This window comes from Ostrea edulis, chromosome 3, assembly GCF_947568905.1.
Source record: "Ostrea edulis chromosome 3, xbOstEdul1.1, whole genome shotgun sequence".
NCBI classification, from domain to species: Eukaryota; Metazoa; Mollusca; class Bivalvia; order Ostreida; family Ostreidae; genus Ostrea; species Ostrea edulis.
The window spans coordinates 71,659,880-71,679,714 of record NC_079166.1 but is presented as its reverse complement, the minus strand read 5'-3'; the positions used below and the strand labels follow the sequence as shown (position 1 = coordinate 71,679,714).

The following is a 19,835-nucleotide window of genomic DNA, read 5'->3' as shown; positions in this document are numbered from 1 at the left end:
GCGGCAAGTTCATTTACACAAAAACTGACCTTCAAAAAGATTGAATCACACACGAAAAAAAATATTTCATCAGAAATATTACACCAGAGATACAAATTCGAGATAATTGACATATTTTGTTTATTGACACTCAGTGTACATCTACATGTAACAACAAGTAGTTTTATTCAGTGTGAACTGATGAATTGATGATGTACATGTAGGTGTTGGTTGCACATGTGTTTTAAGCATATATTACTGCATGTGGTTTGGTTGTCGAAAATATTGATAACAATTATTAATGAAGATTTCCTGGTATACTAAAGCCACCCTGATTCTGATCTAGAGAAGTCGACGACTAATCAATATTTACACAGTTTGTTACATCATGGGCATACATTGCTTGCGAGAAAACCACTCAAGTGACACATAGTTATACTTGTAAATGTAGTTAGTGACCTATAATTTTTCAGTTATACTATTTTGAAAGTCATTACACTTTATTCTTCGAAAAATTCCTTCATTTGAAAATGACGGCAATTAAAAATTGTAAATTTTCTATTTATTCAGGGCCGTAACTGCCGATGAGGCAGACGAGGCAACTGCCTCGTCTGATTTTTTGGCAAAAAAGAAAATAAAATTATATAAATGTTATATTATAGGATATATGTTTAAAATGAAGACAAGCACCTTTGTCTTTGACACCATATTACGATTCTTTACATAGTACAAATGAAACACAAACATGATAAATTGGGATTTAAAAAGTGTCATTTTCAGTCGTAAAGTCAATCGGCGGCCCCCAATCCCCTGCCTCCCCTGATTTAGAACCCTACTTACGGCCCTGTTATTCCTTATATCACACAGTCATATATGGACCGCAATTTGCTGCACGCCCTCTCTAATCAGGGAAAATAATTCGCATAGCATTGTGAAAAATGTAGGCCATTACATCAACACTCTACATAGATTACATCCTCGACTGTACCAATCCTATAATTAGATCAACACTCTACATAGACTACATCCACGACTGTACCAATCCTATAATTAGATCAACACTCTACATAGACTACATCCACGACATACCGGTGATATAATTAGATCAACACTCTACATAGACTACATTCCCGACATACCTGTACTATAATTAGATCAACACTCCACATAGACTACATCCACGACTGTACCCGTCCTATAATTAGATCAACACTCTACATAGACTACATCCACGACATACCGGTACTATAATTAGATCAACACTCCACATAGACTACATCCACGACATACCGATCCTAGAATTGATCAACATTCTACATAGACTACATCCACGACTGTACCCGTCCTATAATTAGATCAACACTCTACATAGACTACATCCACGACTGTACCAATCCTATAATTAGATCAACACTCTACATAGACTACATCCACGACTGTACCCGTCCTATAATTAGATCAACACTCTACATAGACTACATCCACGACTGTACCAATCCTATAATTAGATCAACACTCTACATAGACTACATCCACGACATACCTGTACTATAATTAGATCAACACTCTACATAGATTACATCCACGACTGTACCCGTCCTATAATTAGATCAACACTCTACATAGACTACATCCACGACATACCTGTCCTATAATTAGATCAACACTCTACATAGACTACATCCACGACATACCTGTCCTATAATTAGATCAACACTCTACATAGACTACATCCACGACATACCTGTCCTATAATTAGATCAACACTCTACATAGACTACATCCACGACATACCCGTCCTATAATTAGATCAACACTCTACAAAGATTACATCCACGACTGTACCCGTCCTATAATTACATCAACACTCTATAAAGACTACATCCACGGCTGTCTCATCCAGAGGACAACTCCATTTAGCCGCCTCTTAAGACAAGCAAGGGGTACTGAGGACCAATTCTAACCCGAATCCATGCCAGTGGATCTGCAAGAAAATTTGAATTTGTAAGGAAATATTTCTAAATGATACAGAGCGTGGTGGTGTTAAGGGTGAACTTAGATTCATTACACGCTTGTCATGAACTTTATTTACATCATACATACATATCTTAATTTCAAAATATAAATATACATGATACAGGTTTTAACATGGAAATGAATTGTTAACATCAAAAAGTCTTATTTTCATGCATTCATGCTGTCTGACGTGTTTCATACCGATTATTAGACCGTTCATGACACACTGTTTTTGACTACGGATAACTCCGCTTACTTGATTATGATATAGGGCTCATGGAGGTTGTGATCGGTCGACAGGGGATGCTTACTCCTCCTAGGCACCTGATCCCACCTCTGGTGTATGTAGGTTTCGTGTTTGTCCAACTATCTATTTTGTATTGCTTATGGCATGTATGATATTGATCACTGTTCGTTATCTTCACCTTGCGTTCAATACGAAGAAAACACAAAGTAGAGTACTTGTAGGTGTGCAGGGATATTTAAATGATAACAGCTTCACAACCGAGCATTCCATTTTGGAAAGATCAAAGAATTTACAGGAATGAGAAGAAAAGGTTCACTACATCGGGTGACATATGCATTAATATTCCAATGTGCAGATGTTGTCATTTCAATACACGTTGTGGCAAATGTGAAGACAAAATTGTTTATTGCACTACGATGAGACCACAGCGAAACATAACTGTGAAATGCATATTGTTAAATTTCTTTGCAGGGCATACTATCATGATTGCCTATTTCTGTGTAACTGACGTTCAACAAACACTATTCTATGTTCTGTAGCTGTCTGTATGTTGTGTTGTTGTTCTTGTCTGAGTGACTCTTGGTAAGAGTGTAACGCCCCGTGCAAGTCCCCCGCAACATGCTGACAGATCCCCAGTATCTCCCAGGACATGTCTCTGTGATGTAACGGTACATATCTCCCATCATCATAGAGCAGCAGGGTGTGTAGGTCTGTCAGAGACTGTAGATACTGGGATCTGTTACCTAGTCTGTAGTGAGACAACACTAATAACATGTCTGTCAACACTAATGGAGGGATGAATAATTCATCTTGATCGTTTTGTTTACTCACTTCCTGTTCTAAGATTAATTCATCAATATAGTGGATTTCATTTTTAAGTATCACATGGTTTACCCAGGCTGTTTTCATTTTCCTCGACAGGGACACACTACCTACAACCTCTCTGTACATCTTTTTGTCTACATTATCGCAATACAGGATATAGGGCTGTAATAGTCTTTGTTTAATGAGATAAGTGAGACGCAGTGCTTCATTGTATCTCCTTGTTCTATAGTAATACAAGGCAAGATGCAGTGAATGTGACACAAGACCTACTCCTGATGCCAGTTTCAACATGTTACAAACAATTCTGTCTAGCTTGTAAACATTTTTACACGTTTGGCATGAAGTCCTGTTTACCATTATGAAGGCCGTGCGAACGAGTACCTCAGCTGTATAATACTGTAATGTTAATGTTTGGTATGGTGAGAGTGGTAAGCGTGATAATTTGTCTACTGCTGACAATAAAATGAAAAAGCTAGATAACTCCTCCTCAACCCTAAACCTGAGAAAAAATATCTCTCTGCTCGCGGTGTCGTCTAAATCTACAATAGCTTTATTATGTCCTTCAGCAGAGGTTACCACTAAGGTGAGACTACTGAGGGCTGGCTCTAAGATCGATCTGAGGGTTGGACTGAGCAGGAGACAGGACACGCCCATGCTGCGGTAATGATAAAGCTGTTCCAGTAAGGCCGTGCGAGCAGCACCTACAACTTTGTTTATAAACATATTGTTCTGTGGGATGAAAAAATTCGGGAACTCACCACGATAAACACAGTGGATGAGATATTTGAAACACTTCCAGAAACAATTCAGTGTATTGTTAGGGCGCCACTCGACAGACCCTGCCTGTATCATCCAGAATACGGTGGTTTTCAGGAAATATGAGCATAGTAATGGTTCCTCCACACCATGATTGACTATCTCCTTTAGAAATATTTTCAGAAGTCCGTAAACCAGAAATTGAGTATGATTCATGGTAGACAAAAGTTTTTGTTCGGCTTGAGAAAACGACAATCTCCACTCTAATAGGTTTCCACTAGAATCAATTCTACTTCCTACTGGCACACAGTGATATCCATCTTTAAAAATTTCTTCAAGCACAGGTACAGGAGGCCAAGTATGCAAGAGACATCTTGTAATCCAAGGTTGTGTCAATTCAGGCCAATATGTCCCAGCAATACAATAAGCATGATCAATTTCATGCGATCCAATATAAGTATTAGCACAAGGACCGTGACTGGTAACTTTCGTGTAACCTTTCTCATTAATAAAGTGATTGATCATACTTTGTTGAACTAGCAAACTTGATATATAAGATCTGTCATTGACTGACACACCTGAGGATGCGAGGGAGCACAATTGTGGCAATGTCAGAATCTGTAGTTTGACGAACCCAGGTGGTGTATCGTTGTTCTCCATCAGTAAAATGGTGTGTCTCATTCTATCGTAAAGTCTGGCCTGCGCGATATCGGTTATTAGTTTATGGTGACAATGCCAGATCATGATGTCCATGTCCGATGATTGAAACCTGAATCCCTCCCTATTACTACCACTTAACATCGTTATCTGTCCTTTGCGTATCCCTACATGGTTCTCTATTATTTCCCTCATGTCGGTCACGTCCCTTCTGATGGTCACTTCTGTAGGTGTCCCCACTTCATGACACAGACCCACGTACAGGACTTCTGATACACGGGGAATGTCATCCATTCTGTAACTTAGGAAATACAAATTGAATATTGTGCATTAATTCAATATTACAGTCGTATATTAGATAGGGTTTTCTTCATGTTAATGCAGGTACATTCGTTTATCTATAAAGATAATATCTGTTACTCTTTTTAAGATTTTTACATTATCCAACATTGTTGAATGATATATCTTTTAAAATCAACCATTTCTTATGCCTCATCGATGTCTGTGATTGGCGTTGAAAATTCCAGACAATAATTAGACACAATAAACTCATGTCATACCAGATTTACTTTCTTTTTATCAATGTATCAAAACTCGTTTTATTCCTTAGATGACCTATTGTATGATACAAAGTTACAAGAATGTAACATTCTCACTCACGCTGCTGGTACTAATTCCATAATCATAACTAAAGCATGTATCATTTGTGTTTTATATGTTGTGTAGGACACAGGCCCACATGATTTCTGAATATTCAAGAAGTCCCATGTCAATTCAATGTATCCTATTGCCGGAGATGACACGATAGCCAAACATCACCGAGCGCTAATGACACTTCATTCATCTAAAGCTAGCGGTGCCTCTACATACAAGGAAGTGAGAAATAGTAGAAACAAAATGCAAAATAATAATAATAATAATAAAAGCACAAGACGTTTCCAATATTTTTATTTTAAAGGAAGTTCTAAATTAACCGTTTCTCCAACGTGTCTGATTTTATGGGCGTTTAAAATACCCAGACTATAATTAGTCACAAACACTCCTCAAAACTAATCTACGAGTACGTTTCCTTCATCAAATGTATCGTCGATCTAATCATCAGATACCTACGGTTGTTCTCCTCTTTTTCTCATCACAAGACGAGATCAGCGTGGGTCTTCGACCCTATGGTGATTTTAGCTACGAAGTACTCGGTTTACCTGCATGGTGGGCAGTAGGTTAAATATAGTAGTATACGTTTCGTGTAAAGCAGATTTTTATCAAATTACAAGTTATTTTTGGAATACAAATAAACAGTTTCTAGACAGTAGTGTTTGTAACAAGTCATTTTGTTTTAAACTTATACTTTCTATTAAGGAAGTTAACTCCTGAGCTTTTGAGCACAACTGCGCAGGGTGCTACAACTTAGCATTTACTGGTTCAATACTGATCCCATAGGTGCAAAGATGTTAAACATCTATTACTGAAACCTACCCAGTTGAAAATTGTTATGTCAATTAAGATTTTGTAAGGGTTCGACAGGGATTATATTTGTAGCGGAAGGATTGGTTAATCAAAGTTCTAAATCTGCATGCTATTACAGTTTGTATTTCATTCAATATATCTTCTATTTCTACACCCCTATACGTGTATTTCAGTTTTATGATTTATCATACAAATAATTGAGATTTTGAACTAGTTCAGATGTTCTAATCTACTGATTTGGTTGATATATTTTTCCATTGAATACATTTACTCGAAATTTTGTATAAAAATTCAGTATTTTCGCCAATAATTTAAAAATGTGATCTCCAACCCTCAATTTTTAATGTTTCATTTTGAATTATAAGACAAGACATTGGAAATCATGTGAAATTTTAGAATTTGACTCTATTTCTAATATGTCCCGTTAAACTCTAAAGTTTATCATGAATTTTTGCGTATCTCAAGTGCAAAAATGTCATTATTCATTTCCATTTCTAGTATCAAACTTTTTGTTTATCTGTATTGTTAGAAGACATGATTATGTATCTATTTATGTAATGATCGATTTGTGTTGTTTATGTTATTCTGACACCAACAGACATATGAAATGTGAAGAAAACGAACATTGATTAATCTCATAACTCCTTCAAGCAATACAAAATAGATAGATGGGCAAACACGGACCCCTAGATAAACCAGAGGTGGTATCAGGTGCCTAGGAGAGGTAAGCAGCCCCTGTCGACCGGTCACACCCGTTGTGAGCCCTATATCTTAATCAGGTAAACGGAGTAATCAGTAGTCAAAATCAGTGAACCAAGAACAGTCTAACAGTCGGTATGAAACACGTCAGACAGCAATTCACACAATGATATGTTGTATTGGCAAACTTGATCGGTACAATGACCATAGGATTTGCGAAATACTAACTTTAAACGAGAGTGTTAGCCCTGTATCATCAACTTGTTTGTCAGTACCTTGTCTGGATTTACAAAATGACCAAACGCAGAAAAAGCTCTCGCATATCGAATCAGTTGAGAGATATAAACACCGTGTGCAGGTGATAATGGATTATTGCTACATGAATATGGAAGTTGACGATGGAAAAGCTGAAATCATCCCATTTGTTGTAAAGCTAAGTTGTTAGTTTGCCGTTAATATCTACTTTCAATAAATTATCTAAGTATGAAGGAGAAGTGGACGACTCTGTGGTGTCTTTTATTTCGAGTTCACTGGAATATATCGAATCGACATATGAATGAAAGTTATTATTGTTACTAGATAAAAACGTCATTAATGTATCTAAATGTTGAATTGAAGGCTACAGCAAGAGATATTTTCTTCTTGCAAGCTTCAAATGAATATAAAAACAGGTCAGCTAACAAATCAAGTTTAATTGAACAAGTTTTAGGTGTAAAAAGGTTTACAATTTTCAGTCAATTAGAAATATTGTGGATTTCAGTCTAGAATTGGGGTTAGAAATTCACCTTAGAAATGATGTTTAATGCAGCACATTATATGTAATAGCTTGTCGCAATGCGCAAATATTATGTTTAGTGATGTAGCATCAGGGCCCCGGTAAAATTCACATTTTTTCTGAATTCATATCTATATATCTAGGGAAGCATACGAAATTTGGAATGAACTTTGGTATTAATATAGATTGATTATATTTGTATATATTAGAATACAGAGTAGAATTTTATATCATTTGGTTTATTGTTTTTACATCGGTTAACTTGGATACCCTATATTTAGAGTTCTATACCTTCACTCTTTAATAGTAAATTAAAACTCAAGCGATGTTTAAAGAATATCTATGCATGACATAACCATTTGATAACATATTTTTACACAACATTTTATCTTATTTTGAAGGACTTTTTATCTCGAAATTCTTAAACCTTCAAACTTCCTTTTCCCCACAATTTTCATGTTCTCCAATTTTAATAATTGAATAATAAACAAATAAATAATACTGATCCTCACAAATGCTTTGAGACAGTAACAGGATAATCGATATTAGCTTTGATACAAAATACATCAAAGCAAATTCTAGAAAAGTTCAATTCAACTAGCAAAATAAACTGATAACACTAACAATAATGAAAATAACATTTACAAAATAAAGGAATTCAAGCAACAATATTTTAAAATTTAAAATCATTGATATATGTTATGTCTATTTGTTCCATGATATCAGAATTATACATCATCCGGGCATCAATCATTTATCACGGGAAATGGAATAGTTATAAACAGATTCTACATAACAATATACATTCAACAGGTAACTTCATATCTATTCGTTTAAACAAAATATATTTATTACATCAAGAAAATAAACATGTAATGCTAACAAAATAACAGAGTGTATATAACTTTTATGCATAAAATGATCTCTACAACTGTCAGATAATTATCTAATTTCCGCCATTGGCCCCACAAACTTGTTGAAAAGAAATAAACATGTTGCAATTTCACAACTTCCTCTTTTGGCATCTGTTTCGATCCAAATATTACAGACAATATATTTAGAATGTATATCACAGTATGAAAATGTAAGTGGCCAAACCTTTTAGAGTAATATTCACCAGAAGCAAAAATTTGAGGCGTAATAAGAACCTTTTGAGGTCAAAGTTCAAAACCATTATCTCGTCATTCCTCTCCATTAGTCAGACTGATTCTGAGCTCTATTATTCTCCTTCCTTTTTAAGTGTTTCTTGGTAATCTTAAGCTGAAATCTTCTTTTCTGTATCTAGTAACAGTTTGTAAGCTTCCCAAAATAGTGTGCAGATCTATATGGGGGTTTATTTCGGAAGCCAAAACTAGATTTTTCAACAGAGATGTTTTCATACAGCCAAAAAATTCTCTTACGTCTTGTAAAGATCTTTTTCTGATAGTTTTTTTTTTTTTTTTTTTTTTTTTTTTTTTTTTTTTTTACATTTTTGCGATAAATCTTGAAAGAGATATCGCCTTTGATTGTTTTTGTTTTTCAAGAGCAATGTGAGGTTACAGTTGGAAAAGAGCGTATACCTTTCCCAGGACGGTAAATGTTATCCCAAGGTATACTGAACAGTGCGTTCTCCAATTCTAGACTTACACAAAAGTTTTTCTAGCATACTTGCACTCGACTGCTACCTCGATATCTGAAGAAGTGCCGTAGGCCTTTATTTCTGCTTACTCTATTATTATTGTCTTCCAAAGTTTAACTGTCTTGATTACGTTTTCCTGAATGTAACTTCGCTGCTTTTTATATAAAAAAATAAACGGATTTTTTTTAAAGTAGACGGCTAAATTTACGATGACCAACTTGAAAAATTTGCGACACTTGTAATGAAAAAGCAAACGGATATACCGGAAGACAAAGAAATTTAGATACTACTAAACTTATATCAACTGGTACATTTTTTGCAGTAAAAGCTAATGATAAAAAGTATCCGTACTATATATGTTAAAAACGTCTTTAAAATAATTGTAATGCGGAAACCTGGAACCGATGATATTGAGGGAATGTCGTTTACACAAGGAAATAAGGTAGTGCGTGGACACTATTTTGGTGTACAGAAGACACATATATTAGTACAGAAGCTTATCAACAGGATACCAGCTGGTTCCCGCCCAGTCGGTGATTTATATTTGTTCGGAACGAGCTATTTATAATGGCGTTTATAATATTGGAGAATTGCTAAGCAATTTTCTTTTAAGAATGTTAGGTGAAACAAATAGAGGGAATTTATCAGTCCTTCCATACAGTAGTAATTGTCAAAAACTATATCTAAAACCCTACAATGCATAAACGTATACAAAAAACTTATTTCATTGAAGTCACATTCAATATTTAGTCACTATCTGAAGTCACATTCAATATTTAGTCACTATCTGAAGTCACATTCAATATTTAGTCACTATCTGAAGTCACATTCAATATTTAGTCACTATCTGAAACTTACATGTATCTGACGTCGAATTATCAGGGTTAAGTAATAATGCTATCTTGAAGCTTTCTCGACGTTACAATGTCGGTCTCAATGTTCTGCGTGACGTCTATATGTATAATATCTTCAAAATTGCTGGACAAGTTAATCTGATATTGCTCCAAGAAATAGAATTACAATTAAAATTTTATCCTTTATCAAAGTGCAGTTGTAATTTTAAATAAAATCTCGGATCGAAATACTAGAAATCCTTTGATTTACTTTCAATCATCAGTCATTATTTTTTTCAAATTTATTTTTATTTAGTTATTGATCTATGAAATGGATTTATTTATCTATTCAGTTTAGTTATGGATAGGTTTGTTTTTTGCGTTGTGCCTTCTTATCCAAGGTGACACGTTCTTGTTGACTGGCTATTACGGTGTTTATACATAAATGTGACACATTCTTGTTGACTGACTATTACGGTGTTTATACATAAATGTGACACGTTCTTGTTGACTGGCTATTACGGTGTTTATACATAAATGTGACACATTCTTGTTGACTGACTATTACGGTGTTTATACATAAATGTGACACATTCTTGTTGACTGGCTATTACGGTGTTTATACATAAATATGACACATTCTTGTTGACTGACTATTACGGTGTTTATACATAAATGTGACACGTTCTTGTTGACTGGCTATTACGGTGTTTATACATAAATGTGACACATTCTTGTTGACTGACTATTACGGTGTTTATACATAAATGTGACACATTCTTGTTGACTGGCTATTACGGTGTTTATACATAAATATGACACGTTCTTGTTGACTGGCTATTACGGTGTTTATACATAAATATGACACGTTCTTGTTGACTGGCTATTACGGTGTTTATACATAAATGTGACACGTTCTTGTTGACTGGCTATTACGGTGTTTATACATAAATATGACACGTTCTTGTTGACTGGCTATTACGGTGTTTATACATAAATGTGACACATTCTTGTTGACTGGCTATTACGGTGTTTATACATAAATATGACACGTTCTTGTTGACTGGCTATTACGGTGTTTATACATAAATGTGACACATTCTTGTTGACTGGCTATTACGGTGTTTATACATAAATATGACACGTTCTTGTTGACTGGCTATTACGGTGTTTATACATAAATGTGACACATTCTTGTTGATTGGCTATTACGGTGTTTATACATAAATGTGACACGGTCTTGTTGATTGGCTATTACGGTGTTTATACATAAATATGACACGGTCTTGTTGATTGGCTATTACGGTGTTTATACATACTACCTCCCGACAATTTGTTTCAGTCTTGCAAATGCATGACGAAATATTTAATTAATCCAGTCTTTTATTATACACAGAAATTTAGATACATTTAATCTCTGTCTTTGACTGGTTGGTTGTTCTATTACGTTCGTCGAAAATTTCTCGCTCATATTGAGACGTCACCAGCTGTTAGCGAAGTACCATAAATTTAGATATACGTGTATGTTTAGCGCTCAGGACCGTAGCAGTGAGGGCTCTTCAACGTGCTACATGTAACACCTGCCGCGACATAGGACGTCCGTTTTTAAGGTCATATCCGAAAGACCTGTGATTCTCATTTCTAAATGCTGATTATTTGGCGAAGGAGCAATCGACACCTATGCTTACGTCTTAGTTTTGACGCGGTCCTGGCAAAAGTGTAGCTCAAACTATTGACCTCTCGGTTACAAATCGAACGGTCAATCACTTAGCTACTGCGAAGAAATAGTGTCTGTACATGTAATTTAATGACAATCAGATTAAATGTGTAAATATCGCGAAACAGTCGCGACCATTTGATTTTAAGTTTGAATTAATTTGATAGAGCATACATCAATTATTATGCAAATCGAATAAATAAAACATTCCGTGGCGATACAATTTTTCAATCTTTTACTTTTGTTATCAAAGTATTTCAAAGAATTCAAAATGTATATTCATATTCAGAAATATCCTTTATAACATTACTTTCTTTTCTCTGTTGTGTTTGTTACCTGTCTTAGTAAGGCATTGGATCAATACGTGTGACCCATGTACGTAGAAATAACAACTCTCTAGTTGGTTTGTAGATATCTGTATGTCTAAACCTGCAATATAAATACATATTTATACAAAACATTTATTCTAACTGTAATTCACCAAATACAATGTGTACAAATGTTCAATATCATGACTTTACAGAATATTATCAGAACACACTACTTCTACTTGATAAATTCGCTCATAATTAATCAACTAATTAATTAATAATGATAATAATAATAATTATCTATATATAAATACACTTACCAGTTTATTGTTTCAGTCACATCATCCTGATGGATATATGTACGGCGAATTGCCATACACTGCCAACATCTTGACGGCCGTGCAGAGAATGACTGGATATGAGAAAACTGCATGCGTGTGCGGTTTTTCATGTCTCTCACAATCACGTGACATATACACAATAAAAACTAAGATGACTAATATGGAACAAAATGACTACTTGGTCATGTAATTAAAATGAAAGTTCTGTTTTTTTTTAATGATATGTTTTTGTATGTTTATTGATGATTAAAATGGAGCAAGGGATCATTGTCATTTACTTTACAACCTTTTACAATAAAATATTGAAAACATTATTATCATATTGAAATTAAGTCGTGTTTAAACCACTTTCAGCAAGAACCGAATACTGCGGACAAAATCATTTTGTAGTTTCATGTGGATCGTTCACAAAACGTCCACTCTCTACCATCGGCTCATACATTCATTTCTGTTATTGGCTTGCTTAATGTTCGACACTACTCTCGATTCACGTGATTTTTAAAAGTCAGACTAACAACTCAACTTTATGATAAACGGGATGTTTTCAGCTTCCCTATCGCCCACTTCCCATATTTGTGTAGCAATATTCAATTATCACCTGGAAATGGTGTTTATAACTCTCAACTGATTCGATACGCAAGAGCGTGTTTTGCATATGATCCCTTTTGCATACATGTCAGACTGAATCAAATTATCTCTTGGCTTACAAAAGGACTTGATATAAATGTTGATGAAAATGGTGATGATTCAGAAGAAGAGTAGAAACCAATGACACACAACTTTTCTTGCAAATACAACAACATTTACAACCACCAATACCAGGATTCTTTTGAAATCCAAAAATTGAAATTGAAAGTATATAATTTCTTAAACACGAAGTATCGTTTTCACAATACTGAATTATACCCTCACAGATACCATGGAGAATTCTTGAGATGTTTCTTGCAGAGTAATAAAGTGATGCCACAGACAGTTTACCCCTGCATCCTCCTCCACCATGTTCTTGAAAATATAGTGAAATGTTTCTTGGAAGACATGAATAAACAAAACTTCTAACATTTTCTGGATTAAATTCCATTCCCAAGATTGAAGTAGTCAATACAAGTCTTATCTGTGAATGTTCTTTGTTCTGTCTATCACATGCTAATCCTGACCAGAACAAATGACAATGTACATTGCATAATTGATGTTGCTTGGTTTGAATAAACTGTTTGAACACATACTTGCTCTGCTCATGTAATAAACAGGAACAAAAACTAAAGTAACTGGGAAATTCTCCCTTTCTATGGAAAGCTGGTCATAAAGAGCCTATACAATGATTTCAAACTCCTCGTCAATATCAGAGGCTTGTGCCTTCTTAAACTTCTCCAAAAGATGTGGGGCTTATTTGTACTGCATTCTATCATTTTGAAATTAATAAGTCCAAGCATTTTTGGCAAATCTTGCTTCTGTGCAGTTGTAAGCGTCAGGGATAAAGGCCTTTAAAGTTGGTAATTCTTTGAAGGCCAATCTGAACTCATCCCCCGAAAAAGGGAGTAATAAGAACACAATAGTAAAACTCTCAATTATGGAACGCCAAATTAACATAAATTTAAATAAATGAAAATATCGTTAATTATTTGAAGATAGGTCTATCATTTATTCATTAGATGCGCGCAATGATTAATTTAGATATCTCTTCTAATAATTAACAATATCTTCAATTCTGAATTATTGCACACATTAATTGGATTGATAATAGCATTAATTCATCTGCTGAATTGATGAACACTATAATTGCATTGTTGCTCTCTTCAAATAAATTGATGATCATAATTGTTGTGCACTGCAATTCATTTGAAGAGAGCATTAATTCAATTAATGTGCGCACCAATTCAAATAATGTACACATTAATTGAACTATTGCTCTCTTCAATTGAATTGTAGAGCGCATCAATTCAATCAATGTTCGCATTAATTGAATTATTGCTCTTTTCAATTGAATTAATGATATCAAATCAATTGATGTTTGCAATAATTCTTTTAGGGAGAGCAACTATATAATTAGAGATATCTTTAATTCATTATATCCGCAACTGAATTAAAGAATGGATGTTAAGTCCACACAGGATGTGATCCCATGATTTCTTAGCACAGAGCATCGATCTTTTTGAATAATGTTCAATGGAGAAATAACCAACACTACCGAATTGTCTTATGTCTGTCAGAAGATATAAAGTGAAAGGTGAACAAATAATGCTTTTCCCATACCGAACCGGAAAACTTACGACAATATCACCTTTTTCCCAACCACATGAACCAATGCCTCCCACTGTTTGTCTTTCAGAACCAACTTTTTGTCGTATTTCTTAATTCCCTCATATATCACGTCCATGACTATTTATATATGTGTACCAATATCTCTATGTTATTTTCTCAAAAATTAGTGCTCTTGTTTTAATTCATTACATTTAAACACATGCTGTAAAGTTTGTCTCTTCGGATAGATATTTACTCAATATATGTGGAACTATTATTCTAATTTGATTGAATCCTTAGAATACTATTTATCAATTTATGTCAAATATCTTGACGTGTGCCTATTGCAGAGGAGTCTGAGAGAGTAACGAACGACGACTCTGCATGGAGACTGAGGGCGTGCAAGCCATATCTTAGTACTTCGTTACTAGCTTGAAAATACGGATGTATATTTAATTGCTGTTATAAAATTTTGAAATTCATTTCAAAATTAAGGATTATCTCCCTCGCGCATAACTCTTATCCTTAGACGAACTTGACTTCAGTTTTTTTGGCACACTGTTTTCCCTTCTAATAGCTCTAAAACTTCATTGTTATTTCGGATTTCAAACATTTCGGTTGAGCATCACTGAAGAGACATTATTTGTCGAAATGCGCATCTGGTGCATCAAAATTGGTACCGTATAAGTTTTATATCTACCAATTCGTGCAAACTGTGCAGACCGTTCACAAACAGGACAGTGTTTCATGCAAATCGTACATCGTTCCGTGTAAAGTGTTCACCGTTGCGTTGAAGACTCATTTGATACTTTTCAGTGCAAGTGGTGTAGCAGCACGATTCGGGGTCTGTAAACACAAACGTATTTAACGGTAAATAATAAGGTTTTAATAAATGAATTGCCTTTTTCTAGTTTTCATTTTTGATAAATTAGCCAAACAGTTTTTAATGTAGACAACATGGGTCTGGGTTTAGCGGGCTTTTTTCTTAAACTCTGTATTTGATTGGTTAAAATGCTATCTGCTGCACATTTCAGTTTTAAAAGGTGAAAGGACTGATCGGAAGGAAAATGAAAAAAAACCCGCCTTACAGATTGAGGACTCTGGTATGCAATAATGGGCACTTGTCCATTTCATTTGTTTCAAAAATAGGTACTTCTATCAAAAAATACGATCATGTATGCCCATTCAATAGGGGATTTCTTATTTTGGGTTTTAGATTGAATGTTTTGGAATTTCTTTAAAACAAATAAGAAAACTATGTATAAACTCAAAACAGCTGCAGAACAAGGTAGTATTATGAATATTGTATTAATCAAAATGTCTGCAATTTGAACGACAAACCTGGAACATGTGGAGCCAATAAAGTTTTACATTTTCATTTAATCCCGAAGAAAAATCATCATAGGTCTTGTAATACTTTTCGGTTATGTTGAAATTAATATCACAATGCCTAATGATACAATTTTATTATCATTAATATCGCAATGCCGAAAAATTTTATTATCAATCTCGTAATGTTCAATGATACAATTTGATTACCAATATCGCAATGTCTAAGAGTACAATTTGATTACTAATATCGCAAGATTGATATAATTTTATAATGAATATCGCAATGCCTAATGATGCAATTTGATTACTAATATTGCAATGCCTAATAATACAATTTAGCATCAATATTACAATACCTAATGGTACAATATCGCAATACCTAATGATACAATATTGCAATACCTAATAATACAATATCACATTGACTAATGATATAATTTTATCCTTAATATCGCAATAATTTAGTTGAGTTGATGTTGATTCAAGTGTAGACTTATTTCTTCTTTGTGGAAATAATTTTCAACATGACTGCAATGGAATGATACGAATTTTTTATTTCTTTAAACAAAAGAGCTATACATTTTGTATTTTCCATGACAAACCTTTAACATAATTTTTTTAGTTTTTGATTTTAAATTATTTTATTAAAGTTGTAATTGATCATGACTATGCAAAGAAAAAAGACTGAACGCTGAACGAACGGTGAGCGAACGACGAACGTTTTGCGAACGGTGAGCATGAACGGTTGATGAATAGTGAACGCAAAACTGTGAACGGAGTTTTAATGGTGAGCGCACGGTGAGCGAACGAAAAAATATATAAGGTAGTACAACCCAGGGCCTGTGTAAACATCTTCATTTTCCCCATCAAGAACAGAAAGGACTACTGATGATATCACCTGCGTAAGTATTAAGTAAACAGTTCTTAGTTTGGTGTGAATAATATTGGTAAAGCGTTTACCGAATGAAAAGTACATTGTAAGGTGGAGACATCAGTAATTAACCCGAAATGAACGGATTGAGATGGCATCTTTTGATAAGGTGGTAGCTTCAGTAATCAATCCGAAATGAACTGATTGAGGTGGCCTCTCTCGTTTCTACGTTTGATAGATTCCAATGTTTTAGAGCTTCTGGTACATGTACAAAATAATTTTTGAACAATTCGACAGTACATATTGGAGCAATCAAATGCTCTCTGTTTCGGACATTGTGCCAAGAGAGAGTCTCATGTTTATTCGGGACGATATCCAACATATATTCAGGTACCTTCGCTGTGTTTATTTCTAACATTGAGTTCATGTTTCTAGTCTTTATCGTTTCCTAACAGGGTTTGAAATACAACATGCAATTCTTTGAAAACGGAAATAGGTAGATCAGTAACAACTCTAGCTTCAGCTAGTTAACCCCCCCCCTGCCCCGAGTTTTAAAACATTATTTTAGAGCAGCCACCCAAAACAATTGAAGTATATTCAAATATAGATCTATTAAATGTAGTGTACAATCTTGAAAGCTTTACTCTACCCAATTTAAACTTTAGCTTATTCAAAAAACCATTTAAAACAATAAGAACTGTGTAAAATATTACTGATATACGCAGACCATTTGAGGTTTTGTAACAATAACAGACCGAAGTGGCGCAAGACTGGAACATACCCCAATCTTACACCGTTAACATAATTTAGGTATATGAGAAATGTCTTTTATTAGTGAAAAAAAAACTTTTGTTTTTGACGGATTGGATTTCAGGGTCCATTTATTAGACCATAAATTCAAAATATGAAGATCATGAATTTAACTGTATTCAATATCTAAGATGATGATTGTTGAAGTGTATTGTCATAAACAACATATTTACAGCAACACATCGCTTAAGTATATCAGGAAGAAAAGTGACCTTAAAACAGATCCCTGGGACACTCCCACAAATATGTATAGTTTTGACGATAATAGTTCCTTATGCATTACTTTTTGTGAACTAAGCTATATAAACACAAAGTGTATCAACATTTGATATACAAATACATAATAAATGTCATAGATGTTCGATGATAAAGAATACAGTGGAATCACAACTCCCAAGTTTATATGTTACTCCATCAACTTTCCAAATTTTTAATTCAGAAAACTAAGAGACATTTAAGTATGCATATAATACAACTTGGTTTATATTCGGTAATTGTTTTGTTATACAGCAATATTCATATACATTCCGAATATATATTATTAATTTCAAATACCCTTCCCATATTAATCCCTTTTATAATTACACGCATTTATGTAAAACTTATACGGTATCAATGTTGATGCACCAGATGCCCATTTCGACAAATAATGTCTCGTCAGTGATGCTCAACCGAAATTTTTGAAATCAGAAATAATAAACTTGTAAGAGCTATTTCGGGGAAAAACAGTGCCAAAAACAAAACGAGTCAAATTCGTCTAAGGTTAAGAGCTATGCATGAGGAAGATAATCCTTAATTTTGAAATGAATTTCTAAATCTTATCACAGTAATTAAATATACATCCGTATTTTCAAGCTAGTAACGAAGTACTAAGCTACTGGGCTGTAGAGACCCCCGGGGACTAACAGTCCACCAGCAGAGGCCTCGACCCAGGGGTCATAATGTAAAACTTATACGGTACCAATTTTGATGCACCAGATGCGCATTTCGACAAATAATGTCTCGTCAGTGATGCTCAACCGAAATGTTTGAAATCCGAAATAACAATAAACTTGTAAGAGCTTTTTTTTAGGGGAAAACAAAGTGGAAAACAAAAACCGGAGTCAAATTCGTCTAAGGAAAAGAGCTATGTATGAGGGAAATAATCCTTAATTTTGAAATGAATTTTTAAAATTTATCTCAGATTCTAAACGAATGATGACATAATAAACACATGTACGTGCTAAATGATAAAGTGACTTTGTCATTTACAGTGGGCATTTCTTGATTTATTTGCATGTTTCTTTCTTCATGGTTACTAAATTTTAGCGGATGACATGGATACCCCAGCTTCTATGAAAACTCATGATTTACTGTAACTGTGGTGACTATGAAGTGGTCGTGCCTGCGAAATCAATTATTTTCCTTTTCAAAATACTGTTGGAAGATCCGATTATCAATTATGGAGTGTATGTCATTAAGCAGTTAATTACGTGTTCATGGCGTGTCTCATCCAAGTCATTGAGAAATGTTTTGTATAAAGGCTGTACATCGGATATTGTGTCATTCCAAGAAAAAACCTCTGAAAAAAAGGCATGCTATGCCTTTTCATTTTCTTGTTACATAAAGCAAAGCAGAGTAGACCTTGTGGCAAAGCACGGTCTTAGAAAAACATCTGAGTCTGACAACGATTGATTCAGAAAACCGAGACGATATCGCAAAACAAGAGCGGGAGCGAAAACAAAATTGATAAAAATCTATAGTGAGTAAAAGGGCTGATATTCTTCCGCAGAATATACAAGGTTGAGGAGAATTTGGTAAACACTTCGTAGACAATCTGCACTGCAGGATGCTCTGATCTCAGAAAATAATAAAATGTGATACGCTTCATCCCACGAAAAAGCAACAACAGAAAATGCTTTTATAAAAGTTATCCATGCATTTCAAACTAGATGCCACACTTGCGAATTAGATTAGAGAATATGCAACTTTCTAAAACAACGCTGCGGAGGGGAAGACAACAAAATGATAAATGGAATTTTCTACCATATCTAAAAGCATAATAAATAGATAAAACAAAACAGATCCATTTAAATAAATCCATTTGAATGAAACTTTAGCTCTATTGTCTTTATTCCTACACTTACTACAACCAAAAAAGGGACCACAACAATCTCCTTCTTTGGAGAGGGATTTCCTTAAATACAATAATGAATGATCATGATAAGTAAGAATGATCATGGTAAATAAGAATTATATTCACTAAATTTTGGATACCCACTTCCAACCCTGCCCGGGATTGAACCCACGACCCGCGGAATCAAATATCATGGCAGCGTCCCCGGAATAATGTATTTATATCTCTCA

General features: G+C 34.4%; 1 protein-coding gene and 1 pseudogene across 2 annotated transcripts; both read right to left on the bottom strand.

The window, feature by feature from the left end:
• Nucleotides 1–2,043: 2,043 nt before the first annotated feature.
• LOC125673782 (uncharacterized) lies at nt 2,044–12,317 on the bottom strand. Of its 2 annotated transcripts, none has more exons than XM_048910583.2 (3): nt 12,218–12,317; nt 11,923–12,015; nt 2,044–4,781 (listed from the first exon to the last, which is right to left on the bottom strand). In XM_048910583.2, the coding sequence occupies exon 3, from the start codon at nt 4,772–4,774 to the stop codon at nt 2,723–2,725; it is 2,052 nt and encodes a 683-aa protein (XP_048766540.2). In that variant the 5' UTR covers nt 4,775–4,781; nt 11,923–12,015; nt 12,218–12,317; the 3' UTR covers nt 2,044–2,722. The 2 variants fall into 2 exon arrangements, with proteins under 2 accessions (XP_048766540.2, XP_048766541.2); XM_048910584.2 differs by having other exon boundaries at nt 2,044–4,775.
• Nucleotides 12,318–12,941: 624 nt separating this feature from the next.
• LOC125676266 (uncharacterized) lies at nt 12,942–14,612 on the bottom strand (annotated as a pseudogene).
• Nucleotides 14,613–19,835: the final 5,223 nt, after the last annotated feature.